The sequence below is a fragment of the Bos grunniens genome, chromosome 15, assembly GCF_055505025.1.
Source record: "Bos grunniens cultivar Pamir isolate PY7600 chromosome 15, Bosgru_T2T1.0, whole genome shotgun sequence".
Lineage (NCBI taxonomy): Eukaryota > Metazoa > Chordata > Mammalia > Artiodactyla > Bovidae > Bos > Bos grunniens.
The window spans coordinates 28,025,327-28,044,210 of record NC_141179.1 but is presented as its reverse complement, the minus strand read 5'-3'; the positions used below and the strand labels follow the sequence as shown (position 1 = coordinate 28,044,210).

Sequence of the window (18,884 nt, the reverse complement as noted above, 5' to 3'; positions counted from 1 at the left end):
CTAATCCTCACAGCTCTTCCCATCCCCATTTTACCGGTGAGACAACTGAGGCACAGATTAAGTAATTCACCCCCAAGGTCCACAGCTAGGAAGTGGCACTGAACCAGAGAGCTGCTCACTCCACTCCAGCAGACGTGTCCTGAGCACACACCGCGTGTGCAAGACTCCAGGAAGGAGCAAGTGAGCACACAGTGCACACTCCCCACCCCTTTACCCTGCGTTGCCGTATGTGGAAATAACCTTTTGAAATATTTTTCTTCAAAATGATTCTCTCTTGATTCCTTTCACTTTTCCCTGCTCTGTGACGACTATATACAGAGAGACCAGGAGGCTTGAACGTGCTCGTGTCCTCCGATTGTCAGAGGAGCCCCGCCCCTTTTGGCTGGCTTGCGGGTCTGTTTAGTGCCTAAAGGAAAGCAGAACGTGGCAAGTTCAGGTGCTGTGGGAGCACCAGAGCCAGGGGAGACTAGTTCTGTTTCAGAGCAGAGCCAGGTCTCCCCCAGTGGGTGACATTTGAGTGAGGTCTTGGTGACCTCGCAGGTGGCCCAGTGGTAAAGAATCCACCTGCCAGTGCAGGAGACTAAGGAAATGCAGGTTCAGGCCCTGGGTCGGGAAGATCCCCTGGAGGAGGGCTTGTAACCCTTTCCAGTATTCTCGCCTGGAGAATTCCCATGGACAGAGAAGCCTGGCGAGCTTCAGTCCATGGGGTCTCAGAGTCAAACATGTCTGAGCCACTGACCACACACAGACTTGGTGGATGAAGAGGATTTTGCTGTTTGGATTTAGGGGAGAAGCATGAGGAAAGGCCATGGGTGAGAGTGTCTCAGGAATGTTTTAGGGGGAGACAAGCTGCCTTCCTTGAAGTGCAGTCTACATGAAGGAATTAGAAGCTAAGGGCAAAGGCTTCCTGAAACCTAGAGTCTGATCTGGATCCAGCAGCTTTAAATCAGTTCACTTCAGACCAACACATGAGTCAGGAGTCTCTTGACAGATCCCTCCTACCGTTCCCCAAGCTGAGCGCCTGCGATCTTCTCCCTCTCCCTTCTCCCTGCCTTCTTAGACCCACCGCCATCGCCACCACTCTTCTCTGCATGCGTCTCTTTCTCTTTAGGTTTCTGGAAGAATCCAGCTGTAAATACACCCCTAAAGGTTTCAGCTCAAAAATACCCTGTTCTTGTTGCCTCATGATCAGGTTTGAAAGTCTTAGTCACACTGTCACGTCTGACTCTTTGTGACCCCGTGGACTGTAGCCCCCCTGGCTCCTCTGTCCATGGGATTCTCCAGGCAAGAATACTGGAGTGGGTAGCCTTTCCCTCCTCCAGGGGATCTTCCTGATCCAGAGATCAAACTGGGGTCTCCTGCACTGCAGGCGGATTCTCCACTACCACGATCAGGTTTGCTTGCCCCCAAATCCTCCTTTTTCTTAGATCTCCTTTACCTGACCTTTGATAAGACCTTTCCTAGAGGCCATAATCTTACCTCCTGTCCCCCTTGCCAGTGTGTGCTAGAGGTAATCCTTCCTGTGTCTGCCTAGTTTACTCTTTAACTTAGCTTATGCCTTTTCTTGAATACTATTACCTTGCCTCTTTCTAACCTCTTTCCACTTATGTTTTGAGACTTTTGGAACCATATATACAATTATCTTTAATGAATAAAGCCCCCAGTTGATTACCACGTGGGTTTAGGATCCAGTACAGTTCGATAATGCAATAGAGAAAAAATGGCCTAGGGAAGCCCAAAGCTGCTCCAGAGTTAGAAACCCTCCGGGAATGTATGTCTGCATGTTTAAAACTACTTCTTATACTGAGGCGTCCCCACTGTCCTTACCTTAAGCACAGGAGCTTCCTCTGTGACCCCCTGGCGCATAACCCCTCCCCCTGTCTTCATCTGTGTAGTGAGGGATGCTGGCTAGGTGCCCGCTCCAAGAAGGTGTTTGTAGTACCTCTGTTCTGGGCTTGGTGCGCTCCAGTCAGTTACTCGTTTATTTTTCACAACCACGCTGGGCATGTGTTTCATGATCCCTTTTACAGGAGAAACCGGACTCCACAGCCTCTCCCCGCTTTAACCTGACATGCTCTTGTTGTTGTTCAGTCCCTCGGTTGTGTCCAACTCTCTGCGACCCCAAGAACTTAGCCCACCAGGCTCCTCTGTCCATTGGATTTCCCAGGCAGAAATACTGCAGTGGGTTGCCATTTTCTCCTCTAGGGGGTCATCCCAACTCAGGGATCAAACCCACATCTCCTGCATTGGCACACAGGTTCTTTACCACTGAGCCACCTGGGAAGCCCTAACCTCAGATGCTTCTACTCTTAAGAACTTGAGAACTTGCAGTTTGACATCAACAAAGAATCATCAGATAGTTTGCCATTCCTTTTGCCAGGAAAGGGTTGTGATGCTCTCCCCCTACCGCCCTGCAGGCACGTGGGGGCAGCTCATCCTTGTTTATCTTTGTGGGTGGCGGGGATGCCTCCTGCTTTCTCTAATGATACCCTTCTATCTGTGTAGTCACACACTAGCCCCCAAACATTCCATCTGTTGCTTCTATGACAGAGCAAAGTCAACAAAACTTATTGAATGATTAGGTCACATAAGACTGTATTTTAGGTCCAGTGGGGAAGGCAGGGATGAAAAGCTAGAGAACCTGCCCTCAGGGAGCTTATGCTGGGGGGATGGGGGCAGACAAGCTCATAAACAGCCTTAACATGAAGCACTGCTTAATGAATGCTGTAAAAGATGTAATTATAAGAAGCAGAGCTAGTGTCGTCCTTCTAAAACTTCTTAAGGGTAGCTTATCAGGGATTGCTGATGTTAGTCAAGGAGAATTAAATGCCATCCTATCAATGGCCATAGTTACTTATTTTATGGCCACTTGCCACCAATCAGTGTGGGGCCAGGCTCTGCCAGAGAGCTGAGCCGGCAGCCTGCCAGAGGTCTGTTTGAAATATGTAGAAGGTCAGGGCTAGACATGCCCCATGCTGCCTGTAATCTCCCTTTCTGTTCCCCAGGAGTAGAAATAGGTTTATCTCCCCCTATGAAAGTTATTACATACACTTGATTTTTTTTTTTAACTTTGAAATTAAATATGATAGCATAACAGTTTACGCAGTGAGAGTACCAGCTTGAACTCACAGAGAAGACCACGTTTTCCCTGAGCCTGCTCAGCTTCAGCAGCCCTGGAGGACTTCAGGCCCCATAGAGGGGTGAAATGGTGGCAGATTGGGAGGGCTCACCCTCCAGAACCTTTGAGAGGGATATGCACACATGCACTTCTCTCATTTTCTCTTAAGACCCAGTAAATGAGTAAGGACGAGTCAACATTGACAGATTCCACAGAGAGTTGTGCAAGCTGCCCCACGGTTCCCTAGGTAGGTGGGCGGTGTGCATCGTGCCCGTTTGTGTATTTTTTCCCCTTGCCTGATCAGATGGTCTTCGCCTCCTCTGTACTTTCTCAGCTTTGCTTAGGTAAATACCTGAGAATCCTGCTCTTGGCATCCTCTTTCTGCATCCTTTGGTGAGCTTGACAGTTCCTTCAGCTGCTGAATTGGCATAAAGAATGCCAAAGATTTGAGCCTCAATTTCCTGTTCCTTGCTCAATGGGTTAGTCTGTTTAACACGCAGTGCCTCCCTTGCCAAACTGGTCAGTGGATCTCCTCTATAGAGTCACATTCAGTTCAGTTCAGTCGCTCAGTCGTGTCTGACTCTGGGACCCCATGAATCGCAGCACGCCAGGCCTCCCTGTCCATCACCACAAGGGCCCTCTAAACTCAGCATTCTTACTAAAAATAATTACTTTGCTTGTGTAGTCCTTTCCAATTTATGAAAGGCCCTTTGACACCTGTTATCTCTTGAGCCCCCAAACAACCCTCATTTTTCAGATAGGGAAATTGAGGTTAGGTTAAATGACTTGTCCAATTTCATACACTGTGATGGAGCTGGAACCTGACTTCAAATCCCCTGAATTCTTAGTCTTATGTTCTTCTCTTTATGCCCCCTTGCCTCGCATTCTTCCCCTTCCAAGCATATCTGCCAAGCCAAGGGTGCCAGCCCTTCCTGATCTTTGACCTGTGAATTATATTGAATTTGAACAGAAAGACCCCTGGTTTGCTACCCAACCCCATTAACACGCTTCTTTTTTGTCTAAGTTTATTTTTGGCTGTGCTGTGTGGCTTCCCAGGTGGCTCAGTGGTAAAGAATCCACCCACCAGTGCAGGAAACCTGGCCTCAATCCCTGGGTCAGGAGGATCCCCTGGAGGAGGAAGTGGCAACCCACTCCAGTTTTCTTGTCTGAAAATCCCAGGGACAGAGGAGCCTGGTGGCTACAGTCCATGGGGTCACAAAGAGTTGCACAGGACTGAGTGACTGAGCACACACACGGCCATGAGGCTTGCAGGATCTTAGTTCCCTGACCAGGGATTGAACCCGGGCCCCAGAGCGCCAAGTCTTAACCACTGAACCACCAGGGAACTCCCTTTCATCTAGTTTTTAACTCGTATTTATATCTCCTAAACCAGAGGCTTCTTTTCTGGAAATTAAATTTTCAGTGGCTCACTTGTTCACTTACCTGTGGTAAACTAGCCCCATTATTCCCAAAGTAGGATTCTGTGATAAAATCATCTTCTTGTTTGTTTTTGTCAACTGGTTCATTGTGCCCCATCCTCTCAGAAATAACATCTCTGAAATGAGTATAAATAATACCAGTCTTTACTGAGCTCTTACAGAGGACCAGATTCAAGTAAGCACTCCACAGACCTGTGGAGTGAGTCCTGTTTGCAGATGAAGAGAGCGAGATCCAGTAAAGTCAGGTAACTCGCCCAGGGATTCTGGTGAAGCCAGGATCCAGGCCTGGGGCTTCTGAGCCCTAGGCAGGGGAGTCAGGAAGGTGTGTCATGAGATTTGTCAAGAAAGATTCCGTCTGTCTCAGTGGCACACCAGACCTGAAGGCTGTAAAGAGGGCAGGCGAGGACGGAATCCATGGGACTTCCCCGCAGGCAGGGCCAAAAGGAAGGTGAGGGCAGGCGAGGACGGAATCCATGGGACCTTCCCGCAGGCAGGGCCAAAAGGAGGGTGGGTGTTCAGATGTGGAGAAACCCCATTCTCAGGAATAAAAACACATTTCACAGAGAGAGATGGTAGGGAGGGAGGTTTAGCCTACATATCACCCAGAGGCAGCCTTGCACCACTTCCTGCCCTTGGCCTTCATTTGGACCTGCAGCCAGCACACGCACTGTGCCCACTGACGGGGATCGGGCTGGTTGGCAGGTGTGTGACCTCATCCCACAGAGCAGCTTAGTCTCACTTGCCTTCCTCTCGGTCATTTGGAAGCTCCCATTCCTCTCCGTTGCATTACCGGCAAGGTGCATGTCATTTCATTCCTCTACCTTCCTGTCCCGCCCCAGCCCCTAAGCCCTGGCCTCACCGTGATGGTTAAGGAGACCATTTGAATATAGAGACCTGAAATACTTTACACATCACTCAAGCAGCCCGTGTTATTTTCATTATTCACATAGATACTGGGTTGGTGCAGTTAGCGTTAGGACTGTGTTTCCCATTAAAATTTGTTTAAAAACTTGGTCTCACCAAGGTACCGTTCATTGTGAGATAAGCCCGGTGGTTGCCAGGGAACTTTAACCCAGAAAAACCAACCAACCAAAGAAAACACATGTTCAAGTGCTAGACTCTTAAGGACTGGAGCCAGACATGCCAACAGGAGGACCCTGTCAACCTTGGTGTGGCCTTGGTACTCTTGACCATCCTTGTCTTCTTGACCATCGTGACTCTGACAGGTGACTGACCTATATTAAGAGAGTTTATTGATATCAGTTAGAATATTATTAAACACTGGTATCGGACAGTGTTCTGGAATACTGAAGGCTCATAAACATGCATGTAATAATTCTTGTCCTCAAAGAATTTACAGTTTAATATGAAACATTAACACAAATACACAATTGAAGATGGTGCCAGGAATAATGTTAGCATAATCAGAGTCTAATAAAGTCTTCTGACAATGAAAGGAAAGAATGATTTATTTCTGTTTGAAAGGGAAAGTTTCATAAAAATGATAACATTTGAGATGGACCTACAAGGATACATTGATTAGAACTGGCAGGAATGGAAGTAGAAGATTAAGCATTTCCAGGGAGAGAGAAAGGTGAAAGCAAATGCACTGAATCGTGAGTGGTCCCCTTTGACGAGCTTAGAATGTAGGGGTGAATTGTGTGGGATGCTCATTGGAAGAGAGGCTGGGCCAGTGAAAATGAGGGGTTTGGGCTCCACTATAGAAAGGTTCATCTTTGTAGGGCCGTGGAAGAGGAATGATTAGGAGCCTATTATAGTGATCCAGGCAGGAGATAACCAAACTTGCATGAAAGCAATGAGACTGGAAAGAAAGAGATTAAAGTGACCAACACTGGAGAGGCAGATTCTTCAGACTTCAGGTGATGTGGAATCAGGAGTAAGGAATCAGCAGGGACTCCATGAGCTCATACCCAGAAGATTAGGAAAGGAGGTGTTGGTTGTGGGGAAGCTGGTGAGTTCAGAATTGAACCTGTGAAGTGTTTGATGTTGTTCAGCCATCCAGGGAAAGATATCTAGTAAATAGTTAGAATTTTGGATCTGGAGCTTAAAAGAGCATTTAGTAATTCTTTACATAGAAGCAGTGTAGTTGAAGCCATGAAAATAGATGATATTGCCAAAGTAAGTGTGGGGAGAGTGAGAAGGTCAAGGATAGAGGTAAAGAGAGGAGGACCCTTGAAAGGAGTTGGGGCTGGAGTCGGAGGAGGAGAGGAGAGGACTGGGCGGGGTACGGAGGGGAAGCCAAGGGAAGAGAGAGAGGTGTCCACAGGGTGGAAGCTATTCTCCCAGGCTAGAGGTCCTGAAGGTCCAAGAATGATTCTCCTGTGCATCTAGGTTTGGGAACATAGCACTGTCAAATCAACAGAGAAATGAAGAGAAAAGAAAAGGTTCAGCCAACCACTAATACATGGATTTTTTTCTCGTAAGGGAATGATCCCTGCAGAGAGAGGCCCAGGAAGGACGAGAGTTGGCAGGCTGGTCCAGGCTCCTCCGAGCGTCACCAGCCAGCTGAGGTTGGCCGAGTGGCCCGCCAGTGGGGGTCCTCGCCCTGGCCCACTGTGCCTTGCAAGATGCTGCTTTGGTGAGAGTGGACTGAGGGAAGTGCTAGGTCTGCTGACTGACCCTATTTTGCTCTGTCTCCTCAGAGTCCGTCCTAGGGAAATGCATGGATAGAAGTTCTCCTGGACAAGCGATGGAGCTGCCAGATCACAATGGACTTGGGTACCCCGCTCACCCCTCAGTCAGCGAGCACCAGAGGCCCCGCACCCTCCAGAGACATCACACCATCCAGAACAGCGACGATGCTTATGTACGTCGGCCCCTCCTGCTTTTTGGAAGCGGGGTCTTTGAAAGCAGAACTTAGGAATGTGGGGTGGTGTCTCTTGTTCTCAATCAGAGTCCAGCGCCCCTGAGCACTCAGGGAGTATGTCTCTGAATCACTGTAACAAGCCTGAAATTCCAGGAGAATCTCTGCTGACGCCGAGCTCCACGTTGGAAGCTGAGGATCAAGAGCATCCATTTCCTGTAGTCTTAGTTATTGAACTTCTCCCCAGACAGTTGAAACAGGCCCCAGCAGATGCGCCTTCAGACTCTCAGTTATTACTCTGGCAGCTGCCTTGAATTTATTCAGACTTCAAGGGAGCTAGTCCACTTGGCAGAGCTTTATTGCCTTAGGGCAGACTCTTCGGCGGCACAAATACAGCCACAACCAGCCACATGTGACCTTTCAATTTTAAATGTAATTAAAACAGAATAAAACGTAAAACCCAGTTCTTTAGTCAGACTAGTCACATTCCAGGGCTCAGTAGCCACTTGTGGCTAGCGGCTTTCGATTTGGACAGGGCAGACAGAGAACATCCCTGTCCTTGAACAGAGTGCTGTTGGACACTGCTGCCCTAAGAGACTCCTCATGGCCTTGAGCCAGGTCAGAAACCTGGTGTTGGAATGCCATGTAGATGTCTGGGGCGCCAGCTGAGACTCCCTGTGCCCCTCCCTCCCCGCGCGCACCCCCGCCCCAGCCTTGGCTCCCCGCACAGCATCCCCCTTTGGATAGCCCTGCAGAGGAAGGGGGCCTGGGAAGTGGTGCTTGGGACGGTGCTTGAGGCCGCCCTCTGCCTGGGCTCCTTTGAAGGGCACAGCGGTCTCTTAAGGCGCGTTCTCGGCTCTCTTTACTTCTTTTAATAATTGTTTTCTGCAGGTGCAGCTGGACAACTTGCCTGGCATGAGTCTCGTGGCGGGGAAAGCACTTAGTTCTGCCCGGATGTCAGATGCAGTTCTCAGTCAGTCATCGCTCATGGGGAGCCAGCAGTTCCAGGACGGGGAAAACGAGGGTAAGGGGCATTATGCATGGGCACCCCAAAGAAGTTTCTAAAGGGACCCCCCCTTCCCTCTTCACCAGTGACCACTCCCCTCTTGTAGGAAGAGCCCATGGGAAGCCACAGCATCCCCGTGGGCTTTTGGACACCGCCTTTTCCCAGTTCTCTTGCACTGAGTGTGAGAGCACGGAGGAGCCCCGCTCCTGACTGAGCACAGGGCCGTCACTGTCCTGTCTGTAATGCATGTTCAGATGCTCCTTCAGTTACTCTTGTTCTGGTTCTGAGGAGAAGGCACCGTGTCCTAATGTCTGCCTCCCGTTAGAACCAGTAGAGGGAGGGGATCTTAGCTGATAAAAGCACAGACCCGGGAGTGGATGGATCTGCAGTTAATCCTGACTGCTCTGTACTGGCTCCACAGGTTAAGGCACTTAACCTTTCTGACCCCCAAGATCCCCCTCTGTAAAGTGACAGAAACAATAGAGCCCATGTCCTCGATTGTGCTGGGAGCAGTTGCTAGCTTCCTGCATGCGTGCCCAGTCATTCAGTCATGTCTGATTCTTTGCGACCGTATGGACTGTATAGCCCACCAGGCTCCTTTGTCCATGAGATTCTCCAGGCAAGAATACTGCAGCAGGTTGCCGTTTCCTTCTCCAGGGGATCTTACTGACCAGGGGTTGAACCCATGTCTCTTACGTCTGCTGCATTGGCAAGCAGGTTCTTTACCACTAGCACCACCTGGGAAGCCTGTGCTTGGGAGTTTAAAGTGCTTAGGCCCATGCCCTGAGCACAGAGTGTGCCCAGGTGTCAGGGTCTGCCAGCACGAGGCTGTCTTATCCCACACCACGGAGCTGACAGCCTGACAATGGGAGACAGTAAAGAAGAGGGGGAAATGGACAGTGGGGGCAACAGGAAGAAGCTTGGTCCCCAGCCATGGTCGCTAACCAAACTGAGGGCCTGCTCTGAACTAGAACTCAGGGCTGCAGAAGTTTCAGACTTCTCTCTTCCTCTGTCTACCTCTTGCCCACCCCCCACCCAATCTCCCTGCAAACCTCCCAAGTTTTCTCTGGTCTTGCAGAATGTGGGGAGAGTCTTGGAGGTCAGGAGCACCCAGACCTGACAGATGGCAGCCAGCATTTAAACTCCTCTTGCTACCCATCCACTTGCATCACAGACATACTGCTCAGCTACAAGCACCCCGAGGTCTCCTTCAGCATGGAACAGGCAGGCGTGTAGCAAAAGATGGAAAGTGAGTATCACCCTGACCGGAGCCAAACCAGCCCTTTGGCTCAGTGTCAGCTCCTGATCCCATCAGGAGATTGCTTCCATATGCACTTTGAGCCAATGACCTTGACAACACCACTCCTCCAGCCAAGGTTTTTGCATCTTTCTGCTCCTTCATTAAGCACCATGCTAATTGTTTGAGGGGTAGATGGGGGCATATAGAAGAAATACTGGCCATGGTCCCTTGGTCGAACTGTTGAGGATAAGGCACGTTATAGGTGCCATAGCCTTCAAAGAGTAAGTGAGCTTCAGAGGACAGACAGGACTTCTGGCCACAGTAATGGAAAAGGAGGTGGTTCTTGAACTCAGTCCTAAAGGATGAAATTCAGCAAGAATACATGTCTAGCCAGATCTTTTCTAAGGCTGTGCTGCAAGTGGAAAAATATACCAGAAATTTGTGATCAGAGGCCAGCAGTAGAAAACAGGTCAACTGGCCGATTTTGGAGGAGTAATGCCTAAACATACACAACAGGTAGTATCAGTTCTGTCTTTGAAAATTCATTGACAGACAAGACTCGATGAAAGTTAAGCCATCTGGCAAATCTGTATTAGAGCCTCAGTACAGCAAATCCTCCTAAAATATCTGAGGTAAAGTGAACCATTTTTTTGAAAGTTTTCAATGGAATATTTGAGTCTTTGTCTTTTCAAACTAATTCTCTGTGTCTGCTCTGTTGCAGGTTTATGTACAGTGCGGGAATGAAAAGGTTGATTTTAAACCAACAGTATCTAGCAGCATTGCGCCAAATTGCCATTGTTTTCCCTCCACCCAGAATGTCGGCTCCTTTCCTCCCATTTGGTTCATCAGTGTGCTGTTCTTTTGGGTTCTGAGGGGGGTTTTGCCATGTTCGCCTGTATGACCAAGTCACCAAGGAAATAAACAGGAAATCCATGTTCGCCACCTTTTGTGAAAGTGTATTTGGTGTATTTGAGTTGATGGTTTGGTTTGGTTTTTGGTTTGGGTTATTTTTGGTTGTTTTTGGTTTTAGGTATGTTTTCTTTGGGAGGTGATTTTCTTTCTTATTTCTTTTGTTTCCCTTTTAAGACAGAAGAGCAAAGCAGTTAGCGTATGGTGGCCAGGGCCCAGAGCCATTCCCCTCCCCAGCCTGTCTGCAGAGTGCCCTTCAGTGCCTGAACTGCTTTTACACAGAAGCAAAAGCTGGAGGGCAACATACTCTGGAATGTAGTGGCTGGAGAAAGAGACAAGAGGGAAGGGGCAGCAGCCTTTGGCCCTTGCAGAGCAAAAAGAGACACCCCCAAGCCTGGAACCTGGAGAGGTCTTTTCTGCTGGGATCCACTAACAAACATGTCTGGCCAAGCCAAAATCACACAAGAATGTCAGCATGGAGGCTGAGAGTGGCCTGGCGCTGATGGGTTGCCAATTGGAATATCTCTTTGGTGTGTAACTCCGCTCCCCTCTTGTAACTCAGAAAGTTGGTTGCCCTTATCACCCTGCTGGTTCTGCCCGTGGACTGAACACCCAACGGTGGTACTGTGTGTGTGTCACCTTCCCTTCTCATGGTATATTGTGATATAACAAGGGTTGTTTCTCCATGTATATATGTATGTATCTGTACACATACATAATACATGCATACATATATATATCCATATATATATAATGCTTTTCCCTTTCAGCCTCTTTGTCACAGGCAAGAAGAACAGGAGGTTGTCTTGGGTCCTGCCACCCTCCTAATCTTCTCCTCTCTGCGCATCCTCAGCCCCTTATTTTAATTCTTGATCATGTAGGAATTGTTTTTCGTAAATGTTGATATTATTGTTATTATTGTTATTATTATTAATAATAAATACAAACAAAAGAAATTTTTGTTTAAAAGAGAAATGTTTAACCAGATTCTGTTCTATTTGAATTGTGACTTGCACCTTTTGTTCAAAGTATTTTATTTAGACCTTGTAATTGTGGGCGGTTCTCACTCGTGCCAGTGACAGATGTAGTGCCCTCCTTGCGCGCCCCGCCTCCCTGCTGAAGCAGTGCATATGCAATAGCTATTGTTTGTGTCATTATCTTTATTTTCCTTCACCGTTAGAAACCAAAGTCTTCTCTGCTGGCTGCGGGGCTGGCAGAAGATCTGGGTTATCGCCTTCTGATCTTCAAAACAAGGAAGAGATGTTAATTAAATACTCTTGATCCATTTTTCTGGGGAGGCAGAGTAACAGGTCCCCTGGCCCCTCCTCATCTTTCATCCTGAATTTGCACAGGAGAAAGCGGGTGCCCAGCATGGCCATCCTGGTTTTGCTGCCAGGATCCCCCATGTAGCTTGTCCTTCTCTCTGATGTTGGCAGCTCAGCTCCTGGACCCAGTATCCCTCGAGTGGGTTTCTGCAGTGCAAGAGCCTTTCTTGGGACTTCTCCGTGTTTCCATGGTCCCCACATCCCCTCTACTTGGTGGGAGCCACCAGCTACTCACCTTCTGGAAGCAACTGAGAGAGCCCGAACAGCCACTGTTGACTTCTCTGGGCTCGTTGCTGCTCTGACGCCCCTGCCGGCCACGACCACACACTCAGCCTGTTTTGTTCACGGAACTGATGGACGAGCAGACTGCCGCCCCCAGCGAGCACCCAGACGAAAGCCAGTGAGCCTATTAACCGTGCCATCTTGCAAACTACACTTTTAAAAGAATCATTGCTTTGTATTGTAGTAACCAATATGCGCAGTATATGTTGAACGTATATGAATATACTTTCCTACTTCTGTTCTTTGAAAATGTCAGAGTATTTTTTCTTTCTCATTTATGTTGAACTAAAAAAGGATTAAAAAAAAATCTCCAGACCCAAGCTGCAGTAAGACCTTTAGTCATTTTTTGTTGGGCAGTTACAGCTTGGTAACTTGGTTGGACAGTAGGGGATTGTGAAAATAAAACACCTGACTATGATCTTACGCTGATATGTTACTCGCCTTGTGTTTGGAGTCTAGTTGGGAGAAACTTTCAGGCTGGAAGCTGGAATGCGGGAGGCTGAGGACGTGTAGGGTGGGGCCCTGAGCTCTGCTTTATCTCACCTTGCCTAGAGAGAGGAGCATTCTCCAGAAGCCTGAACTGGACCTCACGCTGGGTCATCGGACACCTGGCTTGGACTCTGCCCCCTCAGAAGCGAACACTGCAGTTTGCTGAGTCTGATGGAAAACAGATTCCTTGAGAAGATACTTTTGAAGGAGTAGAAGGAGAACTTCAAAGAGCTGGCAGAGGCTGGGGCGTCTGTGGAGTGACCTCAGTCAACCCAGTGATATGGACACCAACTAAGTGTTAAGATAGAAGGGGACTTTTGCTATAGTTTTCCCCTTTTTCCATACCTGGACTCCAGAGGACAGGGTAGAATTTCTTGGAGGGTCCCAGCCATGGCTCACAAATAGCTGCTAGAAGCCTTCTATGAAGAAAGATCACTGCAGCTGGAAATACTGAGATTATAGAAAGGACTTCCCTTGTGGTTCAGACGGTAAAGCGTCTGCCTACAATGCAGGAGACCTGGGTTCGATCCCTGGGTCAGGAAGGTCCTCTGGAGAAGGCAATGGCACCCCACTCCAATACTCTTGCCTGGAAAATCCCACGGATGGAGGAGCATGGTAGGCTACAGTCCATGGGGTCACAAAGAGTCAGACACGACTGAGCAACCTCACTTCATAGAAAGACAAGGGAAAGGAGGGAACTTAGAAAATCAATTTTGAGTCCATGTGACTAGAAGGTCACTGTGGGACTGTTGAGAGCGGAAAAGAGCCTTCTCAAGAAGGGTCTTCTGATGTATGGCTGGGTCCCTTCCTTGTTCACCTGAAACTACCACAACATTGTCAACGGGCTCTGCTGCTGCTGCTGCTGCCTCGCTTCAGTCGTGTCCGACTCTTAGCGACCCCATGGACTGCAGCCTACCAGGCTCCTCCATCCATGGGACTTTCCAGGCAAGAGTACTGGAGTGGGTTGCCATTGCCTTCTCCGTCAATGGGCTCTACCCCAAGACAAAATAAAGTGTTTTTTAAAAAAGGGCTGGGGGTAGGGGGTGGGGAATCTTCTAGTCTGTACACACTCCCTTGGAAGGCTGAGAGTGTCTCTGAAACCAAACAGATAAACCAGATGCCTTCAAGTAATCTGGAAGAACCTTCTGTGGAAGGTGCCACGCCCTGCCGCAGGCAGCCCAAATGCCTTGGAGATGAGGTCAGAGGCCTCGGGCCTGCCTGCTAGATGGGGACCCAGGGGTCTGAGTTGTGAAGGTGGAAGCCTTGCCGACAGGTCCTTGCTCATCTTTCTGACTTTGAGGTATCCTCCTTCCCCACCGCACCCACCCCACTCCACCTGCACAGATCAAGGATTCGGAAGGCTGGTGTACCTACCGAGGAGCTAGACCTCCATTCCTGCTCTGCCATGACCTTAGTCTCCTAAGCAGGAGGGCAGGAGAGACTCTTCTCTGGTTACGATGCCCAGTGCTGGGGTCTAAACTGGGGCTCTGTTTATCACCAGGAGCTGCAAGAAGATTATCAGTGAACAGGGGTGGTGGTGATGGGGATCTCCTCCCTCCCCAGTTGATCCAGACCTCCCAACCTCAAGCCTCCCATCCTGACCTGCACCTTAAACACTCGGAGTAAATGTTCTGAGCAGGGTCCCCCGATCCAGGCTGTATGTGCAAGACTCCTGCGTCTCCTCTGCAAGCCCGCTCTTTGAAGTAACCCTCCGGATTCTGGGGCGCAGAATAGTTCACTGGGCAAATATTTGCTGAGTGTCTGCTATGTGCCAGACCCAGCAGGGAACAGAGTCCTCCCAGCGCAGACCGACCAGTATGGCATTGAGACACCAATTGTAAAATGAGTGGCCAGTCCTGAGCAAAATCCACTCCTGCAGCCAGCCAGCCACACTCCCACACACACCAGGGGACCCACTTCAGTAAGGTAACTGGGGAGACCCCCACATCAGGGGAACAGGGTGGTAAGACTAAGGACCGACACTGGTGGGCCCTGCAGCCACTTAACAGCTAGTCCAGTCCAGGTACTTGGTGCCTCTGACAGTGACTGGATGGACCCCAAGTCTGGTCCTGAGATGTGCTCCATTTGCTGTTGGCTGTGGTTTTCCCATCGCCCTCTGTTCAGAAAGTCTCTCTTATTCCAAAATATTAGTAACGGAGGGGCATGGGCTGACTTAAGCCAAACACCTTACAGTGAGATGGAGCAGACACACTAGTGAACAAGCTGAGACGGTAAAGAACCGGCCTGTGATACAGGAGACCTGGGTTTGATCCCTGGGTGGGGAAAATCCCTTGGATAAGGAAATGGCTACCCACTCCAGGATTCTTGCCTGGGAAATCCCATGGACAGAAGAGCCTGGAGGGCTACACTCCATGGGATTGCAAAGAGTCGGACATGACTGAGTGACTAACAATACAGCCACATATTTAAAAAGGAAGCTTCCACAGAAACAAACATAGAGAATGAACTTATGGTTGCCGGGGAGGGGGGAAGAACTGGGAGAAGAGAGAGAGTTTGGGATCAACAGGTGAAGTGAAGTGAAAGTCACTCAGTTGTGTCTGACTCTTTGCGACCCCGTGGACTATAGAGTCCATGGACTTCTCCAGGCCAGAATACTGGAGTGGGTAGCCTTTCCCTCCTCTAGGGGATCTTCCCAACCCAGGGATTGAACCCAGGTCTCCTGCATTGCAGGCAGATTCTTTACCGGCTGAGCCACAAGGGAAGCCCAACATGTACATGCTGCTATATTTAAAATGGATAACCAACAAGGATCTACTGTACAGCACAGGGAACTCTCAGTGTTATGTGGCAGCCTGGGTAGAAGGGGGGTTTAGGAGAGAATCGACACATGTATATATATGGCTGAGTCCCTTTGCTATTCACCTGAAACTATCACAACATTAACTGGCTATACTCCAATATAAAAAGTTTAAAAATAAATAAAAAGAAAGCTTCCAGCTTGGTAAGATATTATCAAACTCCCAAAGGGCTTTGGGAGTCGGAGGCCCAGCTGCTGCTGGCCAACAGGCAACCATCATAGAGCTAGAAGCCAGGCCCCTGACTCCCTTCCTGCCAGCACTGAACACTGATGGCTGAAGGTCATAAGGCAACTCTTAGCAGCTCTCAGCTGCAGGCTTTTCATGGGCCAAACAAGGAGAATATCTGGCCTGCTGGCCTTTCAGTTCATTGTGAAAATGCTTTGGCCACTGAAGTACTGGCAGCTGTCAGATTTGCCACCATCATTTCAGTTAAAGCAGGGCAAAACAGCACCCAAGTGGTAAGCTTCTGTGGTCCTCTGTACGCAGGCTGAGAAAGGAACCTCTCATCCCCAGACATCCCTGAGCTGCCCTGAGCAGGGAACCGGCTTCCCTCCCACTCTCTAACCAAGGGCTGGGAACTAGGCTGGCTAAGTGGCAGCCCTCCTCCCTGCTGGGTCCCCTGGGTGTAGGTCACCCCCTCATCTGGGCATTTGCGTGTCAAGGCCACACGGAGAAAATGTGATTCCTACCCCTCCCCTACTTCTGCCACCAGAGACTGAAGTCATTCATAGCTCTGGTCTGCCGGTGTGAGTGTGTTCAGTGGGAGCAGGGGACACAAGGCCAGAAATTGGGGTGCTGGGGTGCAGAACAGTTACTGTCTACTCAGTGCCAGGCACTTTCAGTTTTGCCATGCATGTTCTAATTTAGTGCTATAATCTTACAGCACAGGTCTGGAAGTCAAAAGTCCACAAAGGGTCACGCAAGTCTAGAGCATGGCATCAGCAGAGCTGATTCCTCCTGGAGGCTCCGAGGAAACTCTTCTTGGTCTCATCTGGCTTCTAGAGCCTGCCTGCATCTTTTGGCTCATGGCCCCCTTCCAACAATCACATCCCTCTGACCTCTGCTTTTGATCTCCCATCTTCTCTGACTCTGCCCCTCCCGCCTCCCTCTTGTGTATGTAAGGACCCTTGTGATGACATGGCCACCTATATAACCCTGGAGAGTCACCCCATCTCAAGGTCCTTAATCTCAAGGTCCTTAATATTTATTTATTAGTTGTGGCATATGGGATCTTTTGCTGTCATGCGCCGACTCTCTAGTTGTGGCACCAGAATGCACAGGCCAAGTAGTTGCAGGGCATTTGGGATCTTTGTTCTGTAACCAGGGATCAAACCAGCGTCCTTTGCATTGGAAGGCAGATTCTTCAACCACTGAACCACTAGGGAAGTCCCTCTCAAGGGACTTAAAATCACCTTTGCAAAGTCTCTTCTGCAACTTAAAGGAACAGTCACAGGTTCCAGAGAGCAGGACATGGACATGTTGGCAGGGGTGGAGGGACATTATTCTCCACCCACTTGCTTCGCCTACTATAACTCTAGGAGATGACTATTGTTATCTTCGCTTAACAGGTAAGAGACTGAGGTGTAGGGGAGGTTCAGCTAACAAGTGGGAGAGCTGGGATTCGAACTGAAGGTAGCCCAGCTCCAGAGCTTTCCCCTCTGGGGAGAAAGGCATGAGGCTACTAGAGTGGGAGAGGCCTGGAGCCCCGCCACTGTGGCATCTGGCAGACGGTAGCCCCTGGCTGAGTTCTGGAACCTTAGGGAGTTTCCTGGGTAGGTGGCACAGGGCACATTTCTGCCCTGGGTCCTCAGTCCGGAGACCTGGGTTCTAAGTGCAGCCCTGCCTCCGATGCCCTGGGACATCAGGGACACTGGGCAAATTCCTCCACTCTTCGGTTTCCTCATCTGGAGATGGGGGTGGAGAGAGGCTGATCTCAAAATCCTCTCCGCTTGCATGCTCACAGGTTCTATGACCCAGGCCCTGTCAGCAACCTGGTGTTGGGGGTCTCACACCTTCCAGGAGAAATCTTAGAAAATGTCACTGCAAACACCAATGAACACACAGCACTGACTTCCCCGGGTCTGTCCTCCAACCACCCCCATTTTTGTCTTCGTTTTACTGATAAGAAACCAAACTCAGATTGCATACCGGGCTCATGAGCTTCCTCCAGGATTTTGCAAATTGAAGGCAAAAATGAATGAAATAAGAGAACAGGCTCCTGCTGCTAGCAGTCCAGAGGTCCTTCCTCGACATCAGCCATCCCTCAGGGATGGTGTCCATTCTCACTTGTGTGGGATGCAAGGTCAAAATGAACAATGCAAAGATCTATGTATCCTATTTAAGCAACTGTCCTTTATTCTGAGATTATGCCCTTTTTAGGTGTTAAAAAATCTTTTTTATTTGTCCATGCCTCTCCACTTGAGGGATCTTAGTTCCCCAACCAGAGATGGAATCCAGACCCTTGGCAGGGAAAGCCCTTAATTCTAACCACTGGATCACCAGGGAAGTTCTTTAAAAAATAATCTTGGAATTTCCGTGGGAGGAAAAGTGGTTACGACTTCGCCTTCCAATGTAGGGGGTGTACCAATCTCTGGTCAGGGAGCTAAGATTCCACACGCCTTATGGCCATAAAACCAAAACTTAAAACAGAAGCAATATTGTAACAAATTCAATAGAGACTTGAAAAAAAATCGGTTTGGAAGAGATTACGGCTGGTTACAGTTGATGGTAGGGTTTGGGTCAGGCTGGGAGTGGCGGTGCGTAAGATGACAAAATGAAAAGTTGGCAACTCTGTGTTGGTCTCTAGAATGTGTTTGGAAATGTTAGACGTCTCAAAGTCTGGGAGCCCCTGAGTACCGTCCTCTCTCTCCCCAGGCAGCCTCCAAGCACAAGGTTCCCTTTGCTTTCCAGTCTGGGAGGTCTGCGAGGGCCTGGAGCGAGGTGGGGATGAGAGAGAGAGGGGACAGCCTTGATGGGAGCAACCTCTGCTGCCTTTGTGAAGTTGGGGCAGGGTGGGGGTGAGATAATCACCCTGGAATGCGAGGGGCCAGCAGGGGAGAATACCTCTTGAGTGGAGGAGTCCCGTCGTCCTTGGCAGCCTCTGTGTTTTTCCTCCTTCCTTCCTCTCACCCGCTGCGATGGCACAATGGACAATGGCAGGCACACAATCCCCACGGAGGAGACGGGCCGGTACCGCTGACCCCCGACTCTGGGGACCTGCGCGCCTGTACACACCCCCTCCCACCCCTGCTGGAACTCTTGATCCCTGGCCCTGCAGCCCCCGGAGCTTCCTGTTTGCCTGCTCTATTTGTCTGGCCCCAGGGACAGAGCTGATCCTTGAACTCTGAGTTCCACATCGCCAGGACCAGTGAGCAGCGGCAAGGCCTGGGCTGGGCTTATCAGCCTCTGAGCCCAGCCCTGCCTGGACACATAA

General features: G+C 49.5%; 1 protein-coding gene and 1 long non-coding RNA gene across 11 annotated transcripts in view; one reads left to right on the top strand and one right to left on the bottom strand.

Annotated features, from left to right (window-relative positions):
* The window catches only part of SIK3 (SIK family kinase 3), a 266,066-nt gene extending 253,603 nt beyond the window's left edge, over positions 1 to 12,463 (top strand). For 6 of the 8 annotated variants that reach the window (XM_086339376.1, XM_086339374.1, XM_086339375.1 and 3 more), the window contains 4 exons: positions 7,221 to 7,384; positions 8,273 to 8,405; positions 9,466 to 9,636; positions 10,349 to 12,463. In XM_086339376.1, coding sequence (XP_086195502.1) covers positions 7,221 to 7,384; positions 8,273 to 8,405; positions 9,466 to 9,623 — 455 coding nt within the window. In that variant the 3' untranslated portion in view covers positions 9,624 to 9,636; positions 10,349 to 12,463. The remainder of the gene's footprint in view (positions 1 to 7,220; positions 7,385 to 8,272; positions 8,406 to 9,465; positions 9,637 to 10,348) is intronic. The other 2 variants (XR_015141876.1, XR_015141875.1) reach the window with 1 other exon arrangement.
* Positions 11,677 to 18,820, bottom strand: LOC147357504 (uncharacterized). 3 transcript variants are annotated; one of them, XR_015141878.1, is made up of 4 exons: positions 18,515 to 18,820; positions 14,007 to 14,136; positions 12,978 to 13,051; positions 11,677 to 12,800 (listed from the first exon to the last, which is right to left on the bottom strand). It is a non-coding gene; the product is annotated as an uncharacterized LOC147357504 (long non-coding RNA). The 3 variants fall into 3 exon arrangements; XR_015141877.1 differs by having other exon boundaries at positions 12,673 to 12,800; positions 12,978 to 13,082; XR_015141879.1 differs by lacking the exon at positions 12,978 to 13,051 and having other exon boundaries at positions 12,673 to 12,800.
* Positions 18,821 to 18,884: the final 64 nt, after the last annotated feature.